The sequence below is a fragment of the Chenopodium album genome, chromosome 19 (assembly GCF_948465745.1).
Source record: "Chenopodium album chromosome 19, dcCheAlbu1.1, whole genome shotgun sequence".
Lineage (NCBI taxonomy): Eukaryota > Viridiplantae > Streptophyta > Magnoliopsida > Caryophyllales > Amaranthaceae > Chenopodium > Chenopodium album.
Genome location: NC_137852.1, coordinates 10,909,507 through 10,928,463, shown reverse-complemented (window position 1 = coordinate 10,928,463; position 18,957 = coordinate 10,909,507). Strand labels below are relative to the sequence as shown.

General features: G+C 33.5%; 2 protein-coding genes across 3 annotated transcripts; both read right to left on the bottom strand.

Annotated features, from left to right (window-relative positions):
- Nucleotides 1-3,746: 3,746 nt before the first annotated feature.
- On the bottom strand, nucleotides 3,747-12,189 carry LOC145595980 (uncharacterized). Of its 2 annotated transcripts, none has more exons than XR_014103056.1 (15): nucleotides 11,914-12,189; nucleotides 11,227-11,354; nucleotides 10,904-10,975; nucleotides 10,706-10,819; nucleotides 10,344-10,412; nucleotides 10,176-10,232; nucleotides 8,700-8,753; nucleotides 8,549-8,611; nucleotides 8,335-8,397; nucleotides 7,944-8,108; nucleotides 7,692-7,847; nucleotides 5,201-5,281; nucleotides 5,040-5,101; nucleotides 4,789-4,938; nucleotides 3,747-4,120 (listed from the first exon to the last, which is right to left on the bottom strand). XR_014103056.1 is itself a non-coding variant. In XM_081652407.1 (15 exons), exons 1-14 carry the CDS (start codon nucleotides 12,083-12,085, stop codon nucleotides 4,832-4,834), a joined length of 1,338 nt encoding a protein of 445 aa, XP_081508533.1. In that variant the 5' UTR covers nucleotides 12,086-12,189; the 3' UTR covers nucleotides 3,747-4,120; nucleotides 4,789-4,831. The 2 variants fall into 2 exon arrangements, 1 of the variants encoding a protein (XP_081508533.1); XM_081652407.1 differs by having other exon boundaries at nucleotides 4,789-4,913.
- A 3,851-nt stretch (nucleotides 12,190-16,040) lies between these two features.
- Nucleotides 16,041-17,943, bottom strand: LOC145594631 (large ribosomal subunit protein eL42). The gene is made up of 4 exons (XM_081650959.1): nucleotides 17,808-17,943; nucleotides 16,498-16,677; nucleotides 16,337-16,411; nucleotides 16,041-16,238 (listed from the first exon to the last, which is right to left on the bottom strand). Exons 1-4 carry the CDS (start codon nucleotides 17,808-17,810, stop codon nucleotides 16,179-16,181), a joined length of 318 nt encoding a protein of 105 aa, XP_081507085.1. The 5' UTR covers nucleotides 17,811-17,943; the 3' UTR covers nucleotides 16,041-16,178.
- Nucleotides 17,944-18,957: the final 1,014 nt, after the last annotated feature.

Below are 18,957 nucleotides of genomic sequence, written 5' to 3'. Positions count from 1 at the left end.
TAATTAGTGTCAAATTTGTTTAAAGATAGTAACTTTGTTTGCAAATTTTATATTAATAATATTTTATCGAGTTGCTCACGAGCTTATCGAGTCGAGTTAGAGCTTGCTCAACTCGTGCTCGTTAACATCTCGAGTCGAGTCGAATTCGAGTCGAACTAACTCGAGTTGAGTTTTGACCGAGCGTTGACCGAGTCGAGTAAGAGTTGCTCGCGAGCTGCTCAACTCAATTAGCACCCCTAAGTGTACCACTTTGAATAAAACAGAGACGTCAAAAATTGACTCGTCCAATCTGAAAAAATCTAATTTGGATTTTGACTTGTATAAATACAATCATTTAATACATTTTCTGTTTTTTATTTACTTGAATTATTTTGATTGTTACATTATTTATCACTCATTTAACCATCTTTTGTTAATTATTCGTAGGTGTAAGCAAAATCTAATGGTTAAAATTCTGCATTAACAAACGTGATAAATAAAAACAAGTAAAAAAAAATAGAGGAAGTATGTTCAACTTTGAAACAGATGATAGTCCAAAATAACACCTTTAGATAAAATAAAATGTAGACGGGATTTGATCAGAAGTCGTATCGGGGAGGTGGAAGAATTAATAAGTTGAGGACTTGTGGTTGAAGAGAGTGGGGTAGTACTTTGTATTAGGTGAGCAAAGAAGGGAAAGAAAGCGGCATGCGTCGTAGCATAGATATGAAAATGAAAAAGCGAGGAAAGAAGAGTCCAAATAGATACGCCTTCCTTCGCCAAGTATTGTGGAATTGTCAATCGTTACGTATACGTGGGGTTGGCTTTGGTTAAGTTCTAACTACCGTTCGTCCGTTCATATTCTAAAATCATGCTGCTTTTAAAAATTGTACTATTAAGGGCCTGTTCTCATTGACTGGACTGAACTGAACTGAACTGAATATTTTATAAGAGAAGGAAATTAGGAGTTGAACTGAACTGAGCTGAACTCAACTCAACTCAACTCAACTCAACTAAATTTCAACGTAAGAGAACAGGCTCTAACTACCCCTTTGGTCTTTTTTTATTGGTTTAATTTTGATTTAGTATGGTGTTTAAAGCTTTTTATTTTTTTTATTTTTTTTTTTACAAAGGATTTAAAAATTATTATTTACTACTCCGTATTGAATTTTACATAAAACCACGTTTTAAATCTTATTTTTTGTAGTTTAAAATAAATGTTGCAAAAGACCATCAATTTAAAAAAATTTGTTGCAACTTACCACTTTTTTAGCCAAATTCATCAACTGTTTTACATTGAATTGTGGTAAGTTGTAACAAAAATTTTGAAAGTAGTGGTCATTTGGAACATTTTGTTAAAAGGTGGTTATATACAAAAAAAAATAAAAAATAAAAAATAAAAAATAAATAAATAAATAAAAATTTAAAAAGTGGTTTTATGCAAAATTTCTTATTTTTAATTATAAAACAATGTATTGATATTATTTAGCTTAATATTATACTTTGATACAAATCTAATAATATCTCATCTAAACAGACATAAGTGTACAATATTACATTCTCCGTTTTATTGGAATGATTTAAAGGAGATTTAACATGTCCCTTTTTTGTTGCGCCATGTCATCTTCCCAACATCTGATGACGCCACATCATCACTCAAACAATGCCACATAACCCAAGCAACCAAAATTACTCCATATAGAAATGTAAGGGTAAGGAGGATCGAACCCTCAACCTCTTATAACAACGATAACTATTTCACCATCTAAACCAATTATTAAGTATGTTATTAATATGTAAAAAATTTACATAAGTGCAAACCACAAGTTTCAACTAAAAATAATATACTAAAAAAAATTAATTTTAATTTGACAATAACAATTAATTTAAAAAGCCTTTATAACAGTAGCAACCCAGGCTACTCATTAGTTGTATAAATCATAAAGAGTGGTCAAAAGAGTTAAAGAGTGGTCAAAAGAGTGTGTGTATAAGTCAAACAAGGTCATTTACAATAAATAAAGGAAGTTATAAAGGTGATATGATAGCAATATATAATATGTAGTTCATCTAACCTTTTAAAATCAGTGCGTGGTTCCTACAGGCGCATGTACCGTGCATTGTACAGACGTTTCTCGCAGAAAGAACATATTATACAACTGTAAAGAACATACGGCTATAGTGAAATGTACATACTATGAAATTGTAATGAACATATACCTAAAGGAAAAAGAACATATTTGCACTAAAAAAGAGTGAAAAGAACATATGTCCATGTTCTTTTATTGTCAGTATGATGTACTTTTATATGTGATATAATGTTCGTTGCTTATTGCAAAATGTTCTTTGAACTTTGTCTTTAAATTATGATGGGTATATATTAATAATGTTCATTACATAATATTATCATGTTCTTTATATAAAAAAAAAAAAAAAAAAAAAAAAAAAAAAAAAAAAAAACATAAAATTAGATGTTCTTTACTAGACAGTTATATGTTCTTTACAAAATAATTGTATGTTCTTTAAAAAATAGCTACATGGTCTTGCCACGTTTTTTGTCTGCACCAAGTATGGTACCACCGCCTGTACCTTTAAATTTTCATTTTACAATTTAAATATCTTGTTCTCCATGACATTATTAGGTACTTTCTTAATCTTCAATCTAACTTTTTTGCTAAAACAATCCTGTTAAATGACAAATGATTATTTACTTCATGTGACGCTAGTTTTATTTATTTTATTTATTTTTGTTTTAAAAAAAAAATCTACCATCTCCTTTTTTCTTTTTTCTTTTTTTGGTTTGACTCAAGGCATATGTATTATAATTTATAAAACGAGGGTTATTACTTAATACCATTTCACATACTAAGGGAGTAAGGGCCCTATGCCGTATATATTGAATATTCATTTTTTTTTTTTCGAAACCAAATTGAATATTCGTATAGATTTGTCTAAGTTGGATCAAGTCATTGATTGCTACTTTAATCTTACCATTTTTTTTTAATGATTTTCTTTTCTTATTAATCTATATTTGCCAAAACAAAAAAATAAAATTAAAAAAAAATGACTAAAAGACATGTGAATTTTATAAAAATATAACTTTGCCAACTTTAAAGTTTCGAGTAATAACGGTTTTGTTTTCCTTGTCATAACACAACAGTTTTCCATTCAATAGACAATGATTGCAAAAAATCTTTGAATCACAAGTTCACAGCACATACATGATTCTCCAATTAAAAAACAAATCAAATAGGACAAGGAACAAAATTCCTCAAAAATAAAATTGGACAACACAAGTCACGCTTATAAAAATAAATAAAAAAATTCAAATAAATTAATACAGAGTAATATAAACAAGTTAGTATTCTCTCGGTTGTCACTCGTCATATAATTTTCTTGTAAAAACATTTTTTTCTCTTATAGATTAGTGTACATACAAGGTTAAATTTTGATCAAACTAGATTAGAAAAAATAAATTTATTTTAATTAGATTAAAAAAGATAAATTAAGATCAAATCAAATAAGTAAATATAAAGTGAATTAAACATAGGCCGAAAAAAAAGATAACGGATTCCATTCCAAAGCACTAGTAGATTGTAAGGCTTAAACTTGTGATTTTCAAAGTCACGATATACTACCTACCACATCTCCATCGAACGTACTTCATTCATTTCATAGATACTACATAACTCTAAAAAAAAAAATACGCACAAATCTATTGTAGATGATAGAAGTTGATTTGAGGTATAACGATAATTGACAAGAGATAATTACCCAACAAGAAATATTAGTCTTATCATAATACAACAGATGATATTCTAGTCCTCGATATAATCTATGATAGTGGAAATCACCTAATCCCTAAAAAAAGGCTATCTATGACTGTAACCTAGCAATGTGTAGGAGAAAATTACAAACCCAGGAGGTGAAAAATGAGAAGAGAAACATCATCATCCAAACATAAAGCAACCTATTATGTTGATAGTACAGCTTCCGGCTCCATTATCGACATAAGTTACTGGACAATTTTTCACAAAAGAATTAACAATACAAAGAAAATTGTGCCTAGCACAGAAACCTCCTTCGGGGGATGATTGATGCAGTACATCAATGACTGTAATATCTTCTAAAACTTCATTTCAGCCTGCAACACGAAAACACAGCAGCAATGAATGAGCGATGCCACAAGAGATGTATTTCTAATATATCAACTTGTTAGACTGAAGAGAAGGACTTTGCACGAAAAAACAGCAGAAACGAATGAGAGATGCGACAGAAGTTGTATTCTTGATATATCAATCTGTTGGATTGGAAAGAGACTTATACAAGGAGAAGAATAATCTAATTATCATAGTTAAAACATGCAGAAATTTAAGGAACAGAATAATATCTTCATCTTCCTTGGCACAGAGAAAATGAATGCATTCATCAAAACATTCATGGATATCATGTTCAGAAAAACAGATAATGGTCACGGAACCTTGTAACTTCCAATACAAATCATGCTGTGCTTCTTGACATAACAGCTCTTGTAACTCATCAAATACACACATACAAGCAAGGAGAAGAGTTACAAGAGCAATCATATGGGTATTACAAGGGAGCTTGTGACGAGGTGCTGTGACATGCTACAAGTAGTGTTGTGACACTCCCATTACTCCGCTCAAATACCAGTTCCACCATAGCAGATCCATAAATTAAAAGGGGTCCAAAAGCAACAATAACTGGACTAAGTGAATAACAAACTACGCATAATCACATAGAGACCAAAATTCCAAGAACAACATATAACAAGCAATGGTGGCAAACTACCTCAGACGTGCCACAAAAGCAAATCAAACTAGAAGCTGATAATCTATTTGTCTGAATGTCCCCTTTTATTCTTTCGGCGGGCATGATGAGCTTGAGAATTGCGAGCAGGCTTCACTGATTTTTTGCTGCACCAACCAAAACAAAGATGAGCTGAAAAAAACATATATTAAAATTCAGTAATATTTATAGTATATCTTCATATTTAATCTAACTTTCTTCTAAATTAGAGTGGGATAGTACTTAAAACTTACCAGAACATAGCTGAGCAAATTTTAGATAAAAAAATCACAGGAAGGACCAAAAGAGCAGAGGCCTAAGCAGAAAAAATTATACTCGTAATAAGTTTTAAGCTCAACAAATATATATATGGACCAGGAAACTGAGAAACAACAGGATTCAGAATGAAAGTTACCAAAAACCAAACCAACTCCTTTGTTGCTAGATGTCTTGTAACTTCATGCTGCTGCAGCTTTTCATGAACTGCAGATTGGACCTACCAATCCCAATACAACGTGAGAATAAAATAATTATAAATTTGTAAAATATAGTAAAAAATAATCAATCGATCAATATAGTAATAAATAAAATAAAATGGCAGGGGCTAAGATATAATTGCAGTATTACGATTATTAATGAACAAAACTACGGTGGAATTTCAGTTCTTGAAATGAAGAGATAGTTTCTCTGCCTTCAAAGTTCAAACCCAAAAGGACATCATGATGATGACTTCCCAAGAACATATTTAAACAATAAATGTTATCACTTCTGAAACTTTAACTAAAATCTCACTCTAATTCTAGGCATAACCCAAATGGACAGTATATGACAGGCCCAGACCACCTAGTAAAATTGATTCGTGTTCTCAGTTGTTCATGGAAATAACAGGACAGGTGGACTTCCACGAAAAATAAGGCAACCCCAGTTACATTGGGCACACTTTTCTTGCATAACCTCTTTCACCTTCACCAAGTTACATTATTTGCACATTTGTCCCTGAACAAAAAGGAATCCCACCCTTTTAAAACAGTCAAATACATTCTTGATAAATGGTCCTTTACTTTTGCTGTTTTGCAGTAAGCAAGTAAGTCAACTAACTAATTCTCTAACAGGGACAAGGCTAATTTCTAAAGCGCCTCAAAACTGCATGCACAAGTATCTCATCTGATTATTATTTTATTTTTATTTTTATTTATTTGAAATAAGCATCTCCTCTAAAATTCTGAACCTCCTAAACTACCCAAAGTATAACAGAAAAGCTTAGTATGTTTATCGTAGATATTTCAAACCATCAGAAATTAAAGAAGTTATAATTGCAACCTAGTCGAACAAAGTGGTGTGCTAACTACACTGAAGGCACAAAAGGCTATCATTTTCCCAGGAATAGGGTAGTTAAACACATACAAGATACAACTCTAAAAATGTCTGTTCACAATTTCATTGCCGAAGCAACCACTACAATTTGTAATTGAAAATCACTCCTCTCCAGTTCTGTCGCCACATATTACATGTGCAGAGCGAGTGAAACATCAAGTGGGAGTGGGAGTGGGAGTGAAAGGTAGCTCTACCTAAGTCAACACCAACAATTTATTATACCGCTTTATTGTGGCAGTTATTCCTTGATACACTAGTACACAACTACACAAGAATAGCACGTATGTGATAACTAAAGTATTACTGGCTTTATCATATCTTTGAACATGTAGTGCTTCTATATTTATTCCCATTCCATTAAATATAGCAAAGAGTTAACCATAAAACTTGCAACCACCCCTACTACTCCTGGACAAGGGAAAGGGAAAATATTAAAAAAAAAAAAAAAAAAGATTAAGTCTAACACAAACTCCACAATTTTCCTGACTTGAAAAATGCCACAGGAGTCCCGATGAAGGTTTTCTTTGCAAAGCCATGCCTTATTTTAAAAGTTTCTTTAACAGGAGAATGGTTCCAAAGGATTCATCACAGCCACTATGGAAACTCACAACCCAATCTCACTTTTATATACATAGGGCACAACAGTACAAAGGCTTGGGGAATCCTTCAAAGTTTACCGGCAAAGTTGAATGCAATGGACACTGAAAAGTGATGAGGCTTAGACCTTAGTCAATGAGAAAAACAACAAATAACTCTCAAGTATTGACCCTCAAACAAAAATGCTGTCAAAATTTTTGTAAGAACCCAATCTGACACTCATAAGATCAAATCATTTAGCAGAGCTTTACACATCAATAAATTGGGGTCTTGTTCCTAACTGGTCAAGATTTCCATTTCCTTGGGAATCTGGAATCTGACGAATCCATGCCAAATTGAAGGCCTCAATTCTCAACTAGAGGGTAAACAAACATGTTAATGATAGCCACAATTTTTCTAAAGTGAGGCTATAAACATCCTTGACTTCCAAATATTGGCAATTTAATACACTAGAATATCACTGCTGCATAACCACAAAAGTAGACTGCAAATTCAATTAACTACAAAAAACCAAAGCCTATTCAATTATGACCATTTCAATCCCATTAAGCAGGAATTTGAAACAGCTATTAAACACAACAACCTAATTTAGACATCTCATTGCAACTTAGCATAAAGCACAAACATAGGAGCTTGTATCTAAGCCTTACTTTCAAGATTACAAAGCCCACTATGCCCAAGGGGCATTCACCACATTACATATGGTTGGCAACCTCACTCTCCAATTTACCACAAAATATTTATTCATCATTACTTCTTGGAATTGCTTGATTTACTTTTACTAATTTAAACTTAGTGAAGAGGCTGGCATTCATTCTTCCAGACCATTTAGGCAGCTTTCCACCAAGAGTAGGTAGGTAAGTTATAATGTTATACCAAAAGCCTGAAATACATAACAGAATGTTTTTAGGAAAAACCACAACTACATAAGATACCTGTTCATGATAGGTAGTTGCTGATTCAAGAAATTTCCCATAGACATGAACTGCCTTCTTAGTATATGGCTTCAAGGTAGTTCTTGCTTTTTCGACATGAGGCTTTGCCACAGTGGCAACATGATCAACGTATGGCTTACTTACTTTCTTCACTTCCTGGCATAGTAGAGAACTTGTTTAAGCAAACAACATTATCTGAGAAAAAAAAAAAAAAAAACAAAAAAAAAAAAACAAAAATAAGACTTAAAATACCTGATAGTAAGGGTCTGCCAACTCCTGTGCTTTAGTGATGTGTGGCTTAACGGCGTTCTTAGATGCCTCAAATGCCTCAGCAGACTTAGCAGTCAACGTCTGAATATGGGGTTCAACAAACTCTGTTGCCATCACCCATTGCTCCTTCACGAATGGGACCCATTTCTTCATAATTTAAACAAGGTTATGAGTATCCACGATAGATAAAAAGTGAATATTAAAATGGCAATATGAAGCATAAGCAGAGTTCAAGATGCCAGTGTTATCGCTCATGCATACAAATTAATTAGATCAATCAACTGGAAATATTCATGAAAGTAGACTACAAAAAACAGGCATGCACAACAATTACACACACTAAATTTGACATTAATATTCCCAGGTGACTTACAGTTTTAATATTTTCAATGTGAGGTTCTGCCCATTTTCCAGCTTGGTCTTTCTTCTCCAATGTCTGGCAAAAACATTACACAAGCAGTGAGTTAGTAAGTTCTGAATACATTTTAATAAATTACATGACTACCTAGAACCAGCAAAAAAAACAAATAAACAACAAAAAACTAGTAACGTGGTTAAACGGTAAAACATGGATATCATGACATTACCTTCTGAATCAAAACCTCCATAACAGGTTTTCCATGCTCATTCCACTCAACCTTTATGAAAGACTACAGTAGAGAAATGTCAGTAATAATAACAGATAGTACAGGTTATTAATTACGAGAGATAGAAAGGAAACAAGGACAATTAATTTACCCAAGAACGAAGCGCATGATCCAAGAACCATGGTGGAAGCCATGCACCATGCACCTAGACATCGATAAGATCAAAATCAACAATCAAGATTGAATAGGCTCCAAACAATCATCAATGTCAAAAACTCATTCTAAAATGAATAAAATGTGAAATGTTTGCAGCTTTATATGTTTCAAACTTTCAATAAAAAAGTCATATATGACCTTGAAACAAGATAGTCAACAATTTTTCCGCCATTTTTGCTAAATTATCTTTTAATTATTTACAAAATCATGAATTTATCAATCAAATCCTTAAAGAAGATGCATCCTAAGGTTTTACAACAGAATAGGTCCGAGCTTTCAATTTTTTGTTTTTGAAGCCTAAAACCATCAATATGGAGAAGACCAAGCTACTTCAGCTCTGGACAAAAATGATCAAATTTTCTCACATTATACCATAAAGAAGAATAGGTAGTGCATTGCCAATGAGCTTTGAAAAAAATATTAGGAACACATCTCAGTAACTTTCAAAAGCACACAAGTATCTTATTATGCCTGAATAAGCAGTGCTTCTATGACACTACATCTACTGTCTTCAAAAAAGTAGCCTCGGCAATCAGCAGGACCCTAACAAGGTCTAGAGCTAAAGAGTGTAATTCCTATTGATAAAGGATAGCACAGCAATCCAAACAAATTTCTGAAGGAATTATGTTACTACCTTTATCATATACACATCGCCTCAACCTTGGAATGGGGAAATAAAAATCACATGTATATTGGTCAAATAGGTCCTAAACCTCGATAGAAATTGTGTCATGAATACCTCTTTTTTATAAATTCTAAAACTACAATATTTGCAACATGTGTAGTCTAACACCAAGAGTCAAACCCACCATTCAAGAGAGAGCTCTGCATCAATACACAAGACATTTTACAACGAAAGGAATTGACAACAAGAATATTTATTGTAGAGATAATTTTCCAACCTTCCCTTTCACAGCAAAAACGCATAAAAATGAACTACGTGTGATCTTAAAAGCTACAAACTTAACTGCAGATTAACCTATAGCAACAAATGCTGCTACAATGGTCAGGATACAGCTAAGTACCATAAAGGGATATCTAGATCTTACAACAATGCCAAAGACCTATCAAACTAATAAATTGCACCTCAGTAATTTAAAAAACTATATTACTCCCTTTTTCCCATAATATATATAGTTCCCGTTTCTCATCTTTCATGTGAATTAAGGATAGTAGAGGGAGAGTGTAATATTCTTAAGGTAAAAAATATATAAAATGACATTTAATAAATCTTTGGACATGTGGGTATTTTATATGGGGAACAATAGTAAATAATGACATGAAAACTCGGGGAAATGTATGGGACCTTATATGTTAAAGGTAATCGACAGTATAAAACTGGAACCAAAGCAGGCTGCCTGTAGCAACAACTCAGAAGTTGTAATTTAAAAAATTTTAAACAAATCTTTACCTCCATTAGCTCCTTAGTCCTTGTGGTGGCCTCTGACTTAGCCTTCATCATCTCTTCCTGATAGCATTAAAATAAAACAAAAGTAAAATCAACAAAATGCTAAGGTAAGTAATAAAAATAATTAACAAAAGTGGCAGGCATGAAGCATAAAAATAAAAAAATACAAACCTCTGCCACTTGAAGAGCACGCTCAGTTTTACGGATTCTGCTCTTCTGTTCATCATTGATCTTCTGGAGCTGTACAATCAGACATAAAGCAAAAGTTGAGAATATAATTACCTACTCCAACTCTCCAAGAAAAACAGTATATTCACGCAACCAATCACTAAAACTCAAAATGCAGTGAATTTTCCAAAGTTTGTCATTAAAATTCACACCCATTAAAAAGCCAGAAATGCATCCATCAAACAAGAGCAAACTACAAAGTTACTTTACCAAAAGGACTGTTAGATCTCTGTAGATGCACTGTATTTTTTTAACCCAATTACTAGTTTGCCAGCTTTAGATGGCCATTACAATCACTAATTTACCTTGTCCAATTTTGAACTCAATTCGGAAATTTTGTTCTCTGATTCAATTGCTCGGGTTTCCAAGGCCTCCTTTTCCTTTTTCTGTCCTTCAATTTCTTTCTTCAATTTGTCAAACTATGAAAACATAGGAATGCAAATTAATCATTTATTATAGATTCAATTCTGACCAAAAGGTTTATAGCATTTTCCTTGAAGTACCTGCTTTTGCAACTCACTAGCCCGAGCATGAGCCTTCCCAACCCGCTCCTCAGCGTCAGATGTTCCCTTTTTCTGACCCAACAAAACAAAAAATATTTATACGGAATCAACAATATGTTCACACTATTAATAATCCCGTAAATCTCTTCAGCATTGTCTATACCAAACGTTTATTTAGTCTATCGTCTATACATAAACTCAACAGAAATCCTCAATAGCACTTTCTCAGTATTCTCACCCAGTGTCCCCATGATCTGAAGCATATAAAAACATAACCATGCTCAAAATTAATAATAAGAAAAGCAACAAACACAATTTCAAACCTGAGCATTCTCAATCTCGCTTTGCAATGATGCAACAACATCCGACTTCTCTTGAATAACAACCTCCAATTCCGATATTTTCTCATCCTTTTTCTTCAAATTCGCATTGCTCTCATCAAGGCGAGTCTCTACAACAAGCAAACAGCGCCCACTTAACTAATAAGAGACAGCACCTCAATGTATAACATCGCTTACAATGCTTTGCTAAAAACTACCATGTCTCGACGCAATCAATGGATTTTGATGGCTACCAATCATCCATCACATTATTACCCAACAGTTTCATCAAGGAATAGTAATAATAATTGCAAACTTTAATTACTACTTTGTGAAACTTCAAGATCACATTTTGGTTATTATTTCACAATATCCAAACACAGATTATCTTCTAATTCAAAATTCTAGGCTAATTTACAATCTGTAACCCTAATTACTCTTCCGACTCAAAATTCGACGATAAGCTTCACCACAAACAAAAATCATAAATTCAATCAATGCTCACTTCAATAACAAATCAAAATCTTATCAAATCGAATCAATCTAAACTAACATTGAACATGTAACTCAAAATAAAATTTTTAAACAAAAATCATAATTCAAAGAAACAAAAACACATATAGAACAGTCACTACAATCAAAATCAATCAAAAATATCAATGAAAACAAACTACAATTCAAAAAACTAACCGAGAAGTTGGATCTTAGACTTAAGCTGATCGAATTCAAGCTTAAGAGCGGAAGAATCATCCGATCGAACTTCCTCGATAAATTCCGAATTTCCAGAATCTGCAATTACGCCGCTAAATAACAACGAAAACAGCAACAAAATCGACAAGAACACGAGCTTTGATTCCGCCATTGAAGAGTTTTCCGAAGAAAAACGATGAGAGAGAAAGTAGAGAGAGAAGGAGATATTTCAAAGCATACAAAGAGAGCAGCTTCGAAACCCCCGAAGAAGAAGAAGGAGAGACGTGGTAGAATGACAAAAACTCAATTATAAAAGAACAAATAAAATAAATGCTGGTATTTTTTTTAATTATTTTATTCAATTTTCTTTTCTTTTCTTTTCTTTTCTTTTCTTTTGTAATTTTTATTTATTTTACAAGTACTAATTAAAAATAATAAAAAAGGAAAAAGGGGGTGTGTGATGTAGAAAGTGCAAAGTGTGTGGGAGAGCATGTATTAATTATATTTGAATAATTTGATTGATATATAATAAAGTTTTTGGTTGGGAAGAAAAATCAAAATCAAGATCCAAATCAAGACAATTGAGTGTATCTATGTATTTGTATAGGTGGTAGTTGGAAATAGAATCTTGAGAAAGGTTTGATAGTTGAATAACTTAAATCTACTTTTATCTATTTTGGTTTTTTTTTTAAATTGCTCTTGAATAGAATTAATCAAAAGCCTACAAAAGTTGGTATGTTGGTGGTCTTTGTCATCATGTGTAATGACTTTTGCAAAGCTTTGGTTTAAGGAGTCAAATCGCTTTCGATTATTGCTCAATTTGGTGTTTCGAGCTGATAAATGTAACGATGGAAAAATAAGCAATTTAAATGAATATTGGTTGACTTAATAAACAGATTATTTGAAAAGGGATAAAATTATTACGATTCGAATGGATTTTCATTCGTCCATGTTACTTTATTTATATGTCTCATTTAGAAATAACTAAGCTTTGTGTTTATAAAGGAAATTTTATATGTTTATGCACAAATTGCATGCATTATGTATTATATTTAGACATTTCACCTTTGGCCTTATGGGTATAATCATGGTAAGGGCCACCTTTTGAACATAGCCTAATTAGTTGTTTTCCCGAAATTATCACAAGTAAAATTAGGTAAAATTTGTGTTTCTTACACCCCAAAATAAATGTGATTAACTGATTATAGAATGCTTGGAAAAACTATAACAAAACACATGAAGCATTAGTTAACTTGTTAGCTAAAACAAGTAATAGATGATTCCAAGGCCATGGACAATATGGACATTGATGTTTTCATTTTACCATTTCACTTTAATATGTGCTTCAGGACATAAGCTAGGACTAGGTGACAGTGTTAATACATACCATCAATAAAACAAACGGCCAATTGACCAGATTGGTAAATAAAAAATACCTCTTGCGACAATTTGGTAATATAACTTACTCAAACGACAATTTGGTAAAAAAAAAAAAAATTAAAAACTAACACTATGTGACAATTTGGTAAAATTAATAAATTTTGGCGACATTTAGACCAAAAAATCTATTTTTTTCCCGACATATTCTTTTTAAATTCCTAATTTAATTTGTGTTTGTGTTCTAAAATTTATTTTTCCCATTTATAATTTGGATTTCTATGTCATCCCTTTTTATTGCCAACCCCTTTTTAAAAAAAAATTCGTTAATAAGGGGTATGAACCTTAAGTGAAAATTGATACTTAACCTTTTTTTTTCTTCAAATTGTTATTTCTATAAAAAGAGTTGGTAAAAAAACAAAAAAAACGAACTAAATTAAGCATTCGCGAGTAATTTATCGGAAAATTTTGTATTTTTTTTGGGTTAATTGTCGCCTAAGATTATTTTATTTACCAAATTGTCGATTAAGTAAGTTTTTTTACCAAATTGTCGCTAAGGGTCTTTTTTATTTACCAATTTGGTCAATTGGCCTAAAACAAACTAACTCAATCTTGTATATGCACATTGCCATACAAACCACCAATAAAACAATTGAACTCAATCTATTATATGCACATTGTTTTATTCCCTCTGTCTCAGCGTCTCCAAATAAACATTTCATTATCATTCAAAAACATTACATAATAGGAAAATTTGTCAAATATAAGCTAACCTTTGTCCGGTTCGCTCAAAATAAACCACCAATAAAACAATTGAACTCAATCTATTATATGCACATTGTTTTATTCCCTCTGTCTCAGCGTCTCCAAATAAACATTTCATTATCATTCAAAAACATTACATAATAGGAAAATTTGTCAAATATAAGCTAACCTTTGTCCGGTTCGCTCAAAATAAACCTTTTGATTAACTCAGAATAATCCAACCTTTATAGGGTATCCACTTTAAATGAGTCAAGTGACCTACAACCTGTTATTAACCAGTTATTAATGTTCATTGTGACACGTGTCAAAATGTGGTTCGTCATTTTTCTAATAATAATTAATTAGGAATTATTACATGATTAATTATTAAATAATCTAATAATTATAATTTTTAAAAAAATTAAAGGAAAAAAAAACCCAATCTCCCCTGCCAGCTCACCCCCTCCCCTACCAGGCCGCCAGTGGCCGGCGACCACAAAATTCCCCGGCGCCGACACCGACGGCCTCTCCCCCACCCACGACACTCCTACCCAACCCCCACCCCTTCCCCTTTCCCCACCCCCGACGCGACACCACCCCCTCCCCTTCACCCCTTGTCGGAAACAACCTCCTCCCCTGTCTCCCTGCCGAAGTCGACCCCTCCCTCCCCTTCCCCACCGTCAGCCGACCCCCCAATCCCCTAAACCCACCCTAACAAAACCCTAACAAAATCGAAATCAGGGTTCAAGAGTTTTGGGGTGTCGATTGACGGTAGGGAAGGTGAGGGAGAGGTCGACTCCGGTAGAGGGACCGGGGGGGAGGGGGTGGTGTCGTGTTGGGGTGGGGAGGGGGAATGGGGAAAGGGGAAGGGGTGGGTGCGTCGTGGGTGGGGGGAGAGGCTATCGGTTCCGACGCTGGGGAATTTTGTGGTTGTCGGCCACCGATGGCCTGGTAGGGGGGTGAGTTGGCAGGGGAGGGTGAGGAGGGTTGGGTGTTTTTTCCTTTTATTTTTTTGTAATATATAATTATTAGATTTTTTTAATAATTAATTATATAATAATTCCTATTCAATTCATATTAGAAAAATGACGAACCACATTCTGACACGTGTCACAATTAATCTTAATAACCGGTTACAATAAGTTTTGACTCATTTAAAGTGGATACCCTATAAAGGTTGGATTATTCTGAGTTAATCAAAATGTTGACTTATTTTTAATGAACCGGACAAAGGTTGACTTATTCTTGACAAATTTTTCTACATACTGTCACCAAATAAAAATCTTATTTTCCTATATTAATTTCTCTATTCACTTTTAATTTATCAAACCTCATGTATCTTATAATTTTATTCACTTTTAACTAATCACCTCACTACATGGTTTCTTATACACTCTTTTTTATTCATTTTCCTAAATATGTCATTCAAATGAGTAACTAAAAAAGCATAAGAAAACAATTACTGTTCATGTACGATACAGTACTATTTTATTTGTGGTGTAACCTAATGAGGATTCTCTTTAACATTAAGATCTTCGTATGTATACGGTTAGTCAAACTGTTGCATTAAAGAAAACGGAGAAATCATTAAAATGCAAAGGAAAATCACCCAATTTAGAGGTTAGGTTTCACGCCAAACCCAACGACCACTATTAAAGAGCACATGGCAAGTGTAGTGCGCTGTGCGCATGCATACTCGCTCTTTTGATAATGAATGAAACAACTAATACCCTATTGGGTATATAAACTTATTTCAGCAGATCACTGCGTTCAAAGATGATCAACATATTAAAGCCAGATACCGAGTTTATAAATCCAAATCCAGATGTTAACTTGTAAATTTATACAACTATCATCGCACGTGATCCATTCAGATTCGAAATATGGAGAGGTTGTTCTAGTCTAAAATAGCAACCATGGAAATAACCATACTAACACGATGAATAGACTAGTCTGTCTAGAAACAATGTAAAAGCAGCTAAGTATATAATTCTGTCATAGAAGCCGCTCAGCAAGTATATAATTCTGTCATAGAACACTAAGATGATAGGTGTCAAAAATACTCGAATGATTCTTCGAAGATGGCTATAACAAGTCTCACCATTCATGACAACTAAATAATCTGAAACACAATAATAACACATCTAAAAGAGTGAAGTTCCCTTTCCCTTCTTGTCTCCACCGATCTCAAAATGCTTGCAACGCTGCATAAACAATACCGTGGATACATATAGTCAGCAAAAACAAAATAACTACACGACACAAGAATAGGATCATTGACTTAGTATATTGTAGCACAAACCTTGATGGGGTGCTGAGAGACATGCTTGCATGACTGGCACTGTAGCCTCAACACAATCTTCTTGGTGGTCTTGGCCTGTTGAGTAATAATAAACAAGCTATGTCAATAAACAATGCAGAAGTTAAACTTTCAAGTTTACTTTAATTAAACAAAATGGTTACCTTCTTGTGAAAGACGGGCTTGGTCTGACCACCATATCCAGATTGTTTACGGTCATAACGTCTCTTTCCCTGGGCAGCCAAACTATCCTTACCCTTCTTGTACTGGGTCACCTTGTGCTGGGTGTGCTTCCTGCACTCCTTGCTCTTGCAGTAAGTCTTCTTCACCTTAGGTACATTCACCTGTCATAAAAGACCAGTACAAATCAGACAAAGTTCTACAAGATTACTCGAGTACGAAAATCAGAAACCAATTGGATGAGTTATTAGTATAGAAATACATATCAATACCAAACATCAGAACAGGAACCAACACAGCCGGACAGCCCTCACAGCCTCACCCCACAAACCCACAATGAAAAAAGAGAGTAGGTCTCAACAAGAAATCACAAGACTTTGAGAACAGCTTTCTATTATTCAATTCTATCTGATACTATTGCATATTTGCATTTGTCAATCCTTACTAGCTTCATCTTTGGGGAGGTTTGCGCCAAGAAACACAAAATTAAATAGCAAACACATTTGCAGAAACCACTTCAAATAGACTTAAGGCCCATAAAAGGGTAATTGACAAAAAACCCTAACATTGATGGCTTCTTTAACCAGTGTTAGCCGATGTGTTCAAATGTAGCTTACTATCTTCAGTAAAATCACGAAACAATCTCTAAAAATGTATCAACCACACCTCAATATTGTTCATCATAGGAAGATTGTCTGCTATATCGCGGTACATATAACTCTTAACATGTATTCACAAACAAAGTGCAAAAAAAACTACGAGTTCTTCAGGATTATAAACAATCAAATGAGTCTAATCGATACTATTTGTAGCAAAAACTACGAGTTCTTCAGGATCATAAACAATCAAATGTTTCATAAATTTTAACTAAGAAATCACTTCAATAGCAGGAATTATCAATAGTATAGCTCCGATTAAAAGTAATTCAAACACTATAGTGAAACAAAAATCGCACAAATCTAGCAAAATTTAGTTCAATTTTACAAATTCCAGTTTCAAATTACTGTATATCCAAATATTATTAATATTCAAACACAAATCAAAGCTAAATAAGTTCCATTCCACAAAATCTAACTTCAAAAATATTCATACATTAATAAATTAACGAAATTGCTTCTCTAAAATTGATCATAATAATTAAGCCGAAAAAGTGAACATAATTCACTAAAACAACCAACAAAACATCGAAAAAAAAACGCAAATTTCTATCTTCAAAGATTAAAGTTCATTGAATTTGAAAAAAAAAAAAAAAAAACCGAATCGTAAGATTAACAGCAAGAGAAAGAGAGTGTACCATTGTTGCAGGCGGCAGGAAGACCCGGTAAACCCTAAAAAAAATGAAGAAGATTTACTCAAAATGTTAATTAGGGTGGTATTTTGTATATATATGAGGGTAGTTCAGGGTTTCTGTGATTGGGGGAGGATTTGGGCCGGGTTATATGGATTTGGGCATTTGAAATTAGAATGGGCTGATTTTCTTCTGATTTATCACCTGGAATAATGTCCTAAAACCGCACTTAATAAGTCGAATCCGGGTTCAGCTTCTTCTGAATGGATTTGAATGAATACGGAGTTAGCTTGGATTAGGGATGGCAATCCAGTCCGGATCCGACTCTACTCTGCCCAGATCCGAGGTAAAACATGTAACACCCCAATAATTCTCTCTTAAAAACCTGAGAGAAACCTGTAAATAACCTGAACAAATCCAAGAGAATTACCGGAGTGCTACCGCCACGTGTTCAAACGTTAAGGCTATCTCAGAAGTTAGCAGCGGAAAACCAAAACAGTTTAAATAAACCTCAAAGCAAAGTATTTAAATCAAAATAAGTATTACAAGTTGGAACCTTTAAGGCCCTTATTCAAAACCCAAAAGCATAAGTAAGTAATTAAAATTCAGTGTTAAAACAAACTTAAACCAAAAGAAATGGTGTCAAGTGAAATCGAGTTAAATAAAATCAAACTTGCAAGAAACGCGAAATTAAGCAACCAACTCTCTACTCAAGATCCCACAACCCTGATGAATGCTGCATGTGAGAGAACCTGTGGTTATTCTGCTCCCCAATATTACAAGTGTAAAAATTGGATCGTCACAGGGTCATTTGAAGGCGAAGGCCATGACCAAGAAGGACACACACACAAAAGCACGCAATCAGCAAAGCTGAGTACATACAAGCTGCAAAGTAAAATAAGGAAGTACTTAACATGCTACTAATAATCAATCATACGCATAATCAATTCACAACTCGACACACGACTCGATTATTTAATTTAAGACTCCACTAGCTAATAGTAGCTAACTCATTTCAATTTATTCATTGGATTTAGCAATAGACAAGGTTGTCCAACCCATGTCCCATTTGGAACATCAATAAAGAAAAACCCCATGCCTCCTTTCGGAAACATCAATAAACATCCAACGACCACGGGCGCGACTCCGTGACCGT

Coding starts and splice junctions, on each gene's coding strand:
- LOC145595980 (XM_081652407.1), bottom strand. CDS start 12,085: ATGGCGGAATCAAAGCTCGTGTTCTTGTCGATTTTGTTGCTGTTTTCG. Junction 11,355..11,913: donor GTCTAAGATCCAACTTCTCG/GTTAGTTTTTTG, acceptor TGCTTGTTGTAG/AGACTCGCCTTGATGAGAGC. Junction 8,754..10,175: donor GGACTAAGGAGCTAATGGAG/GTAAAGATTTGT, acceptor ATCGATGTCTAG/GTGCATGGTGCATGGCTTCC.
- LOC145594631 (XM_081650959.1), bottom strand. Junction 16,412..16,497: donor AGCCCGTCTTTCACAAGAAG/GTAACCATTTTG, acceptor ATTACTCAACAG/GCCAAGACCACCAAGAAGAT. Junction 16,239..16,336: donor TCTCTCAGCACCCCATCAAG/GTTTGTGCTACA, acceptor TTGTTTATGCAG/CGTTGCAAGCATTTTGAGAT.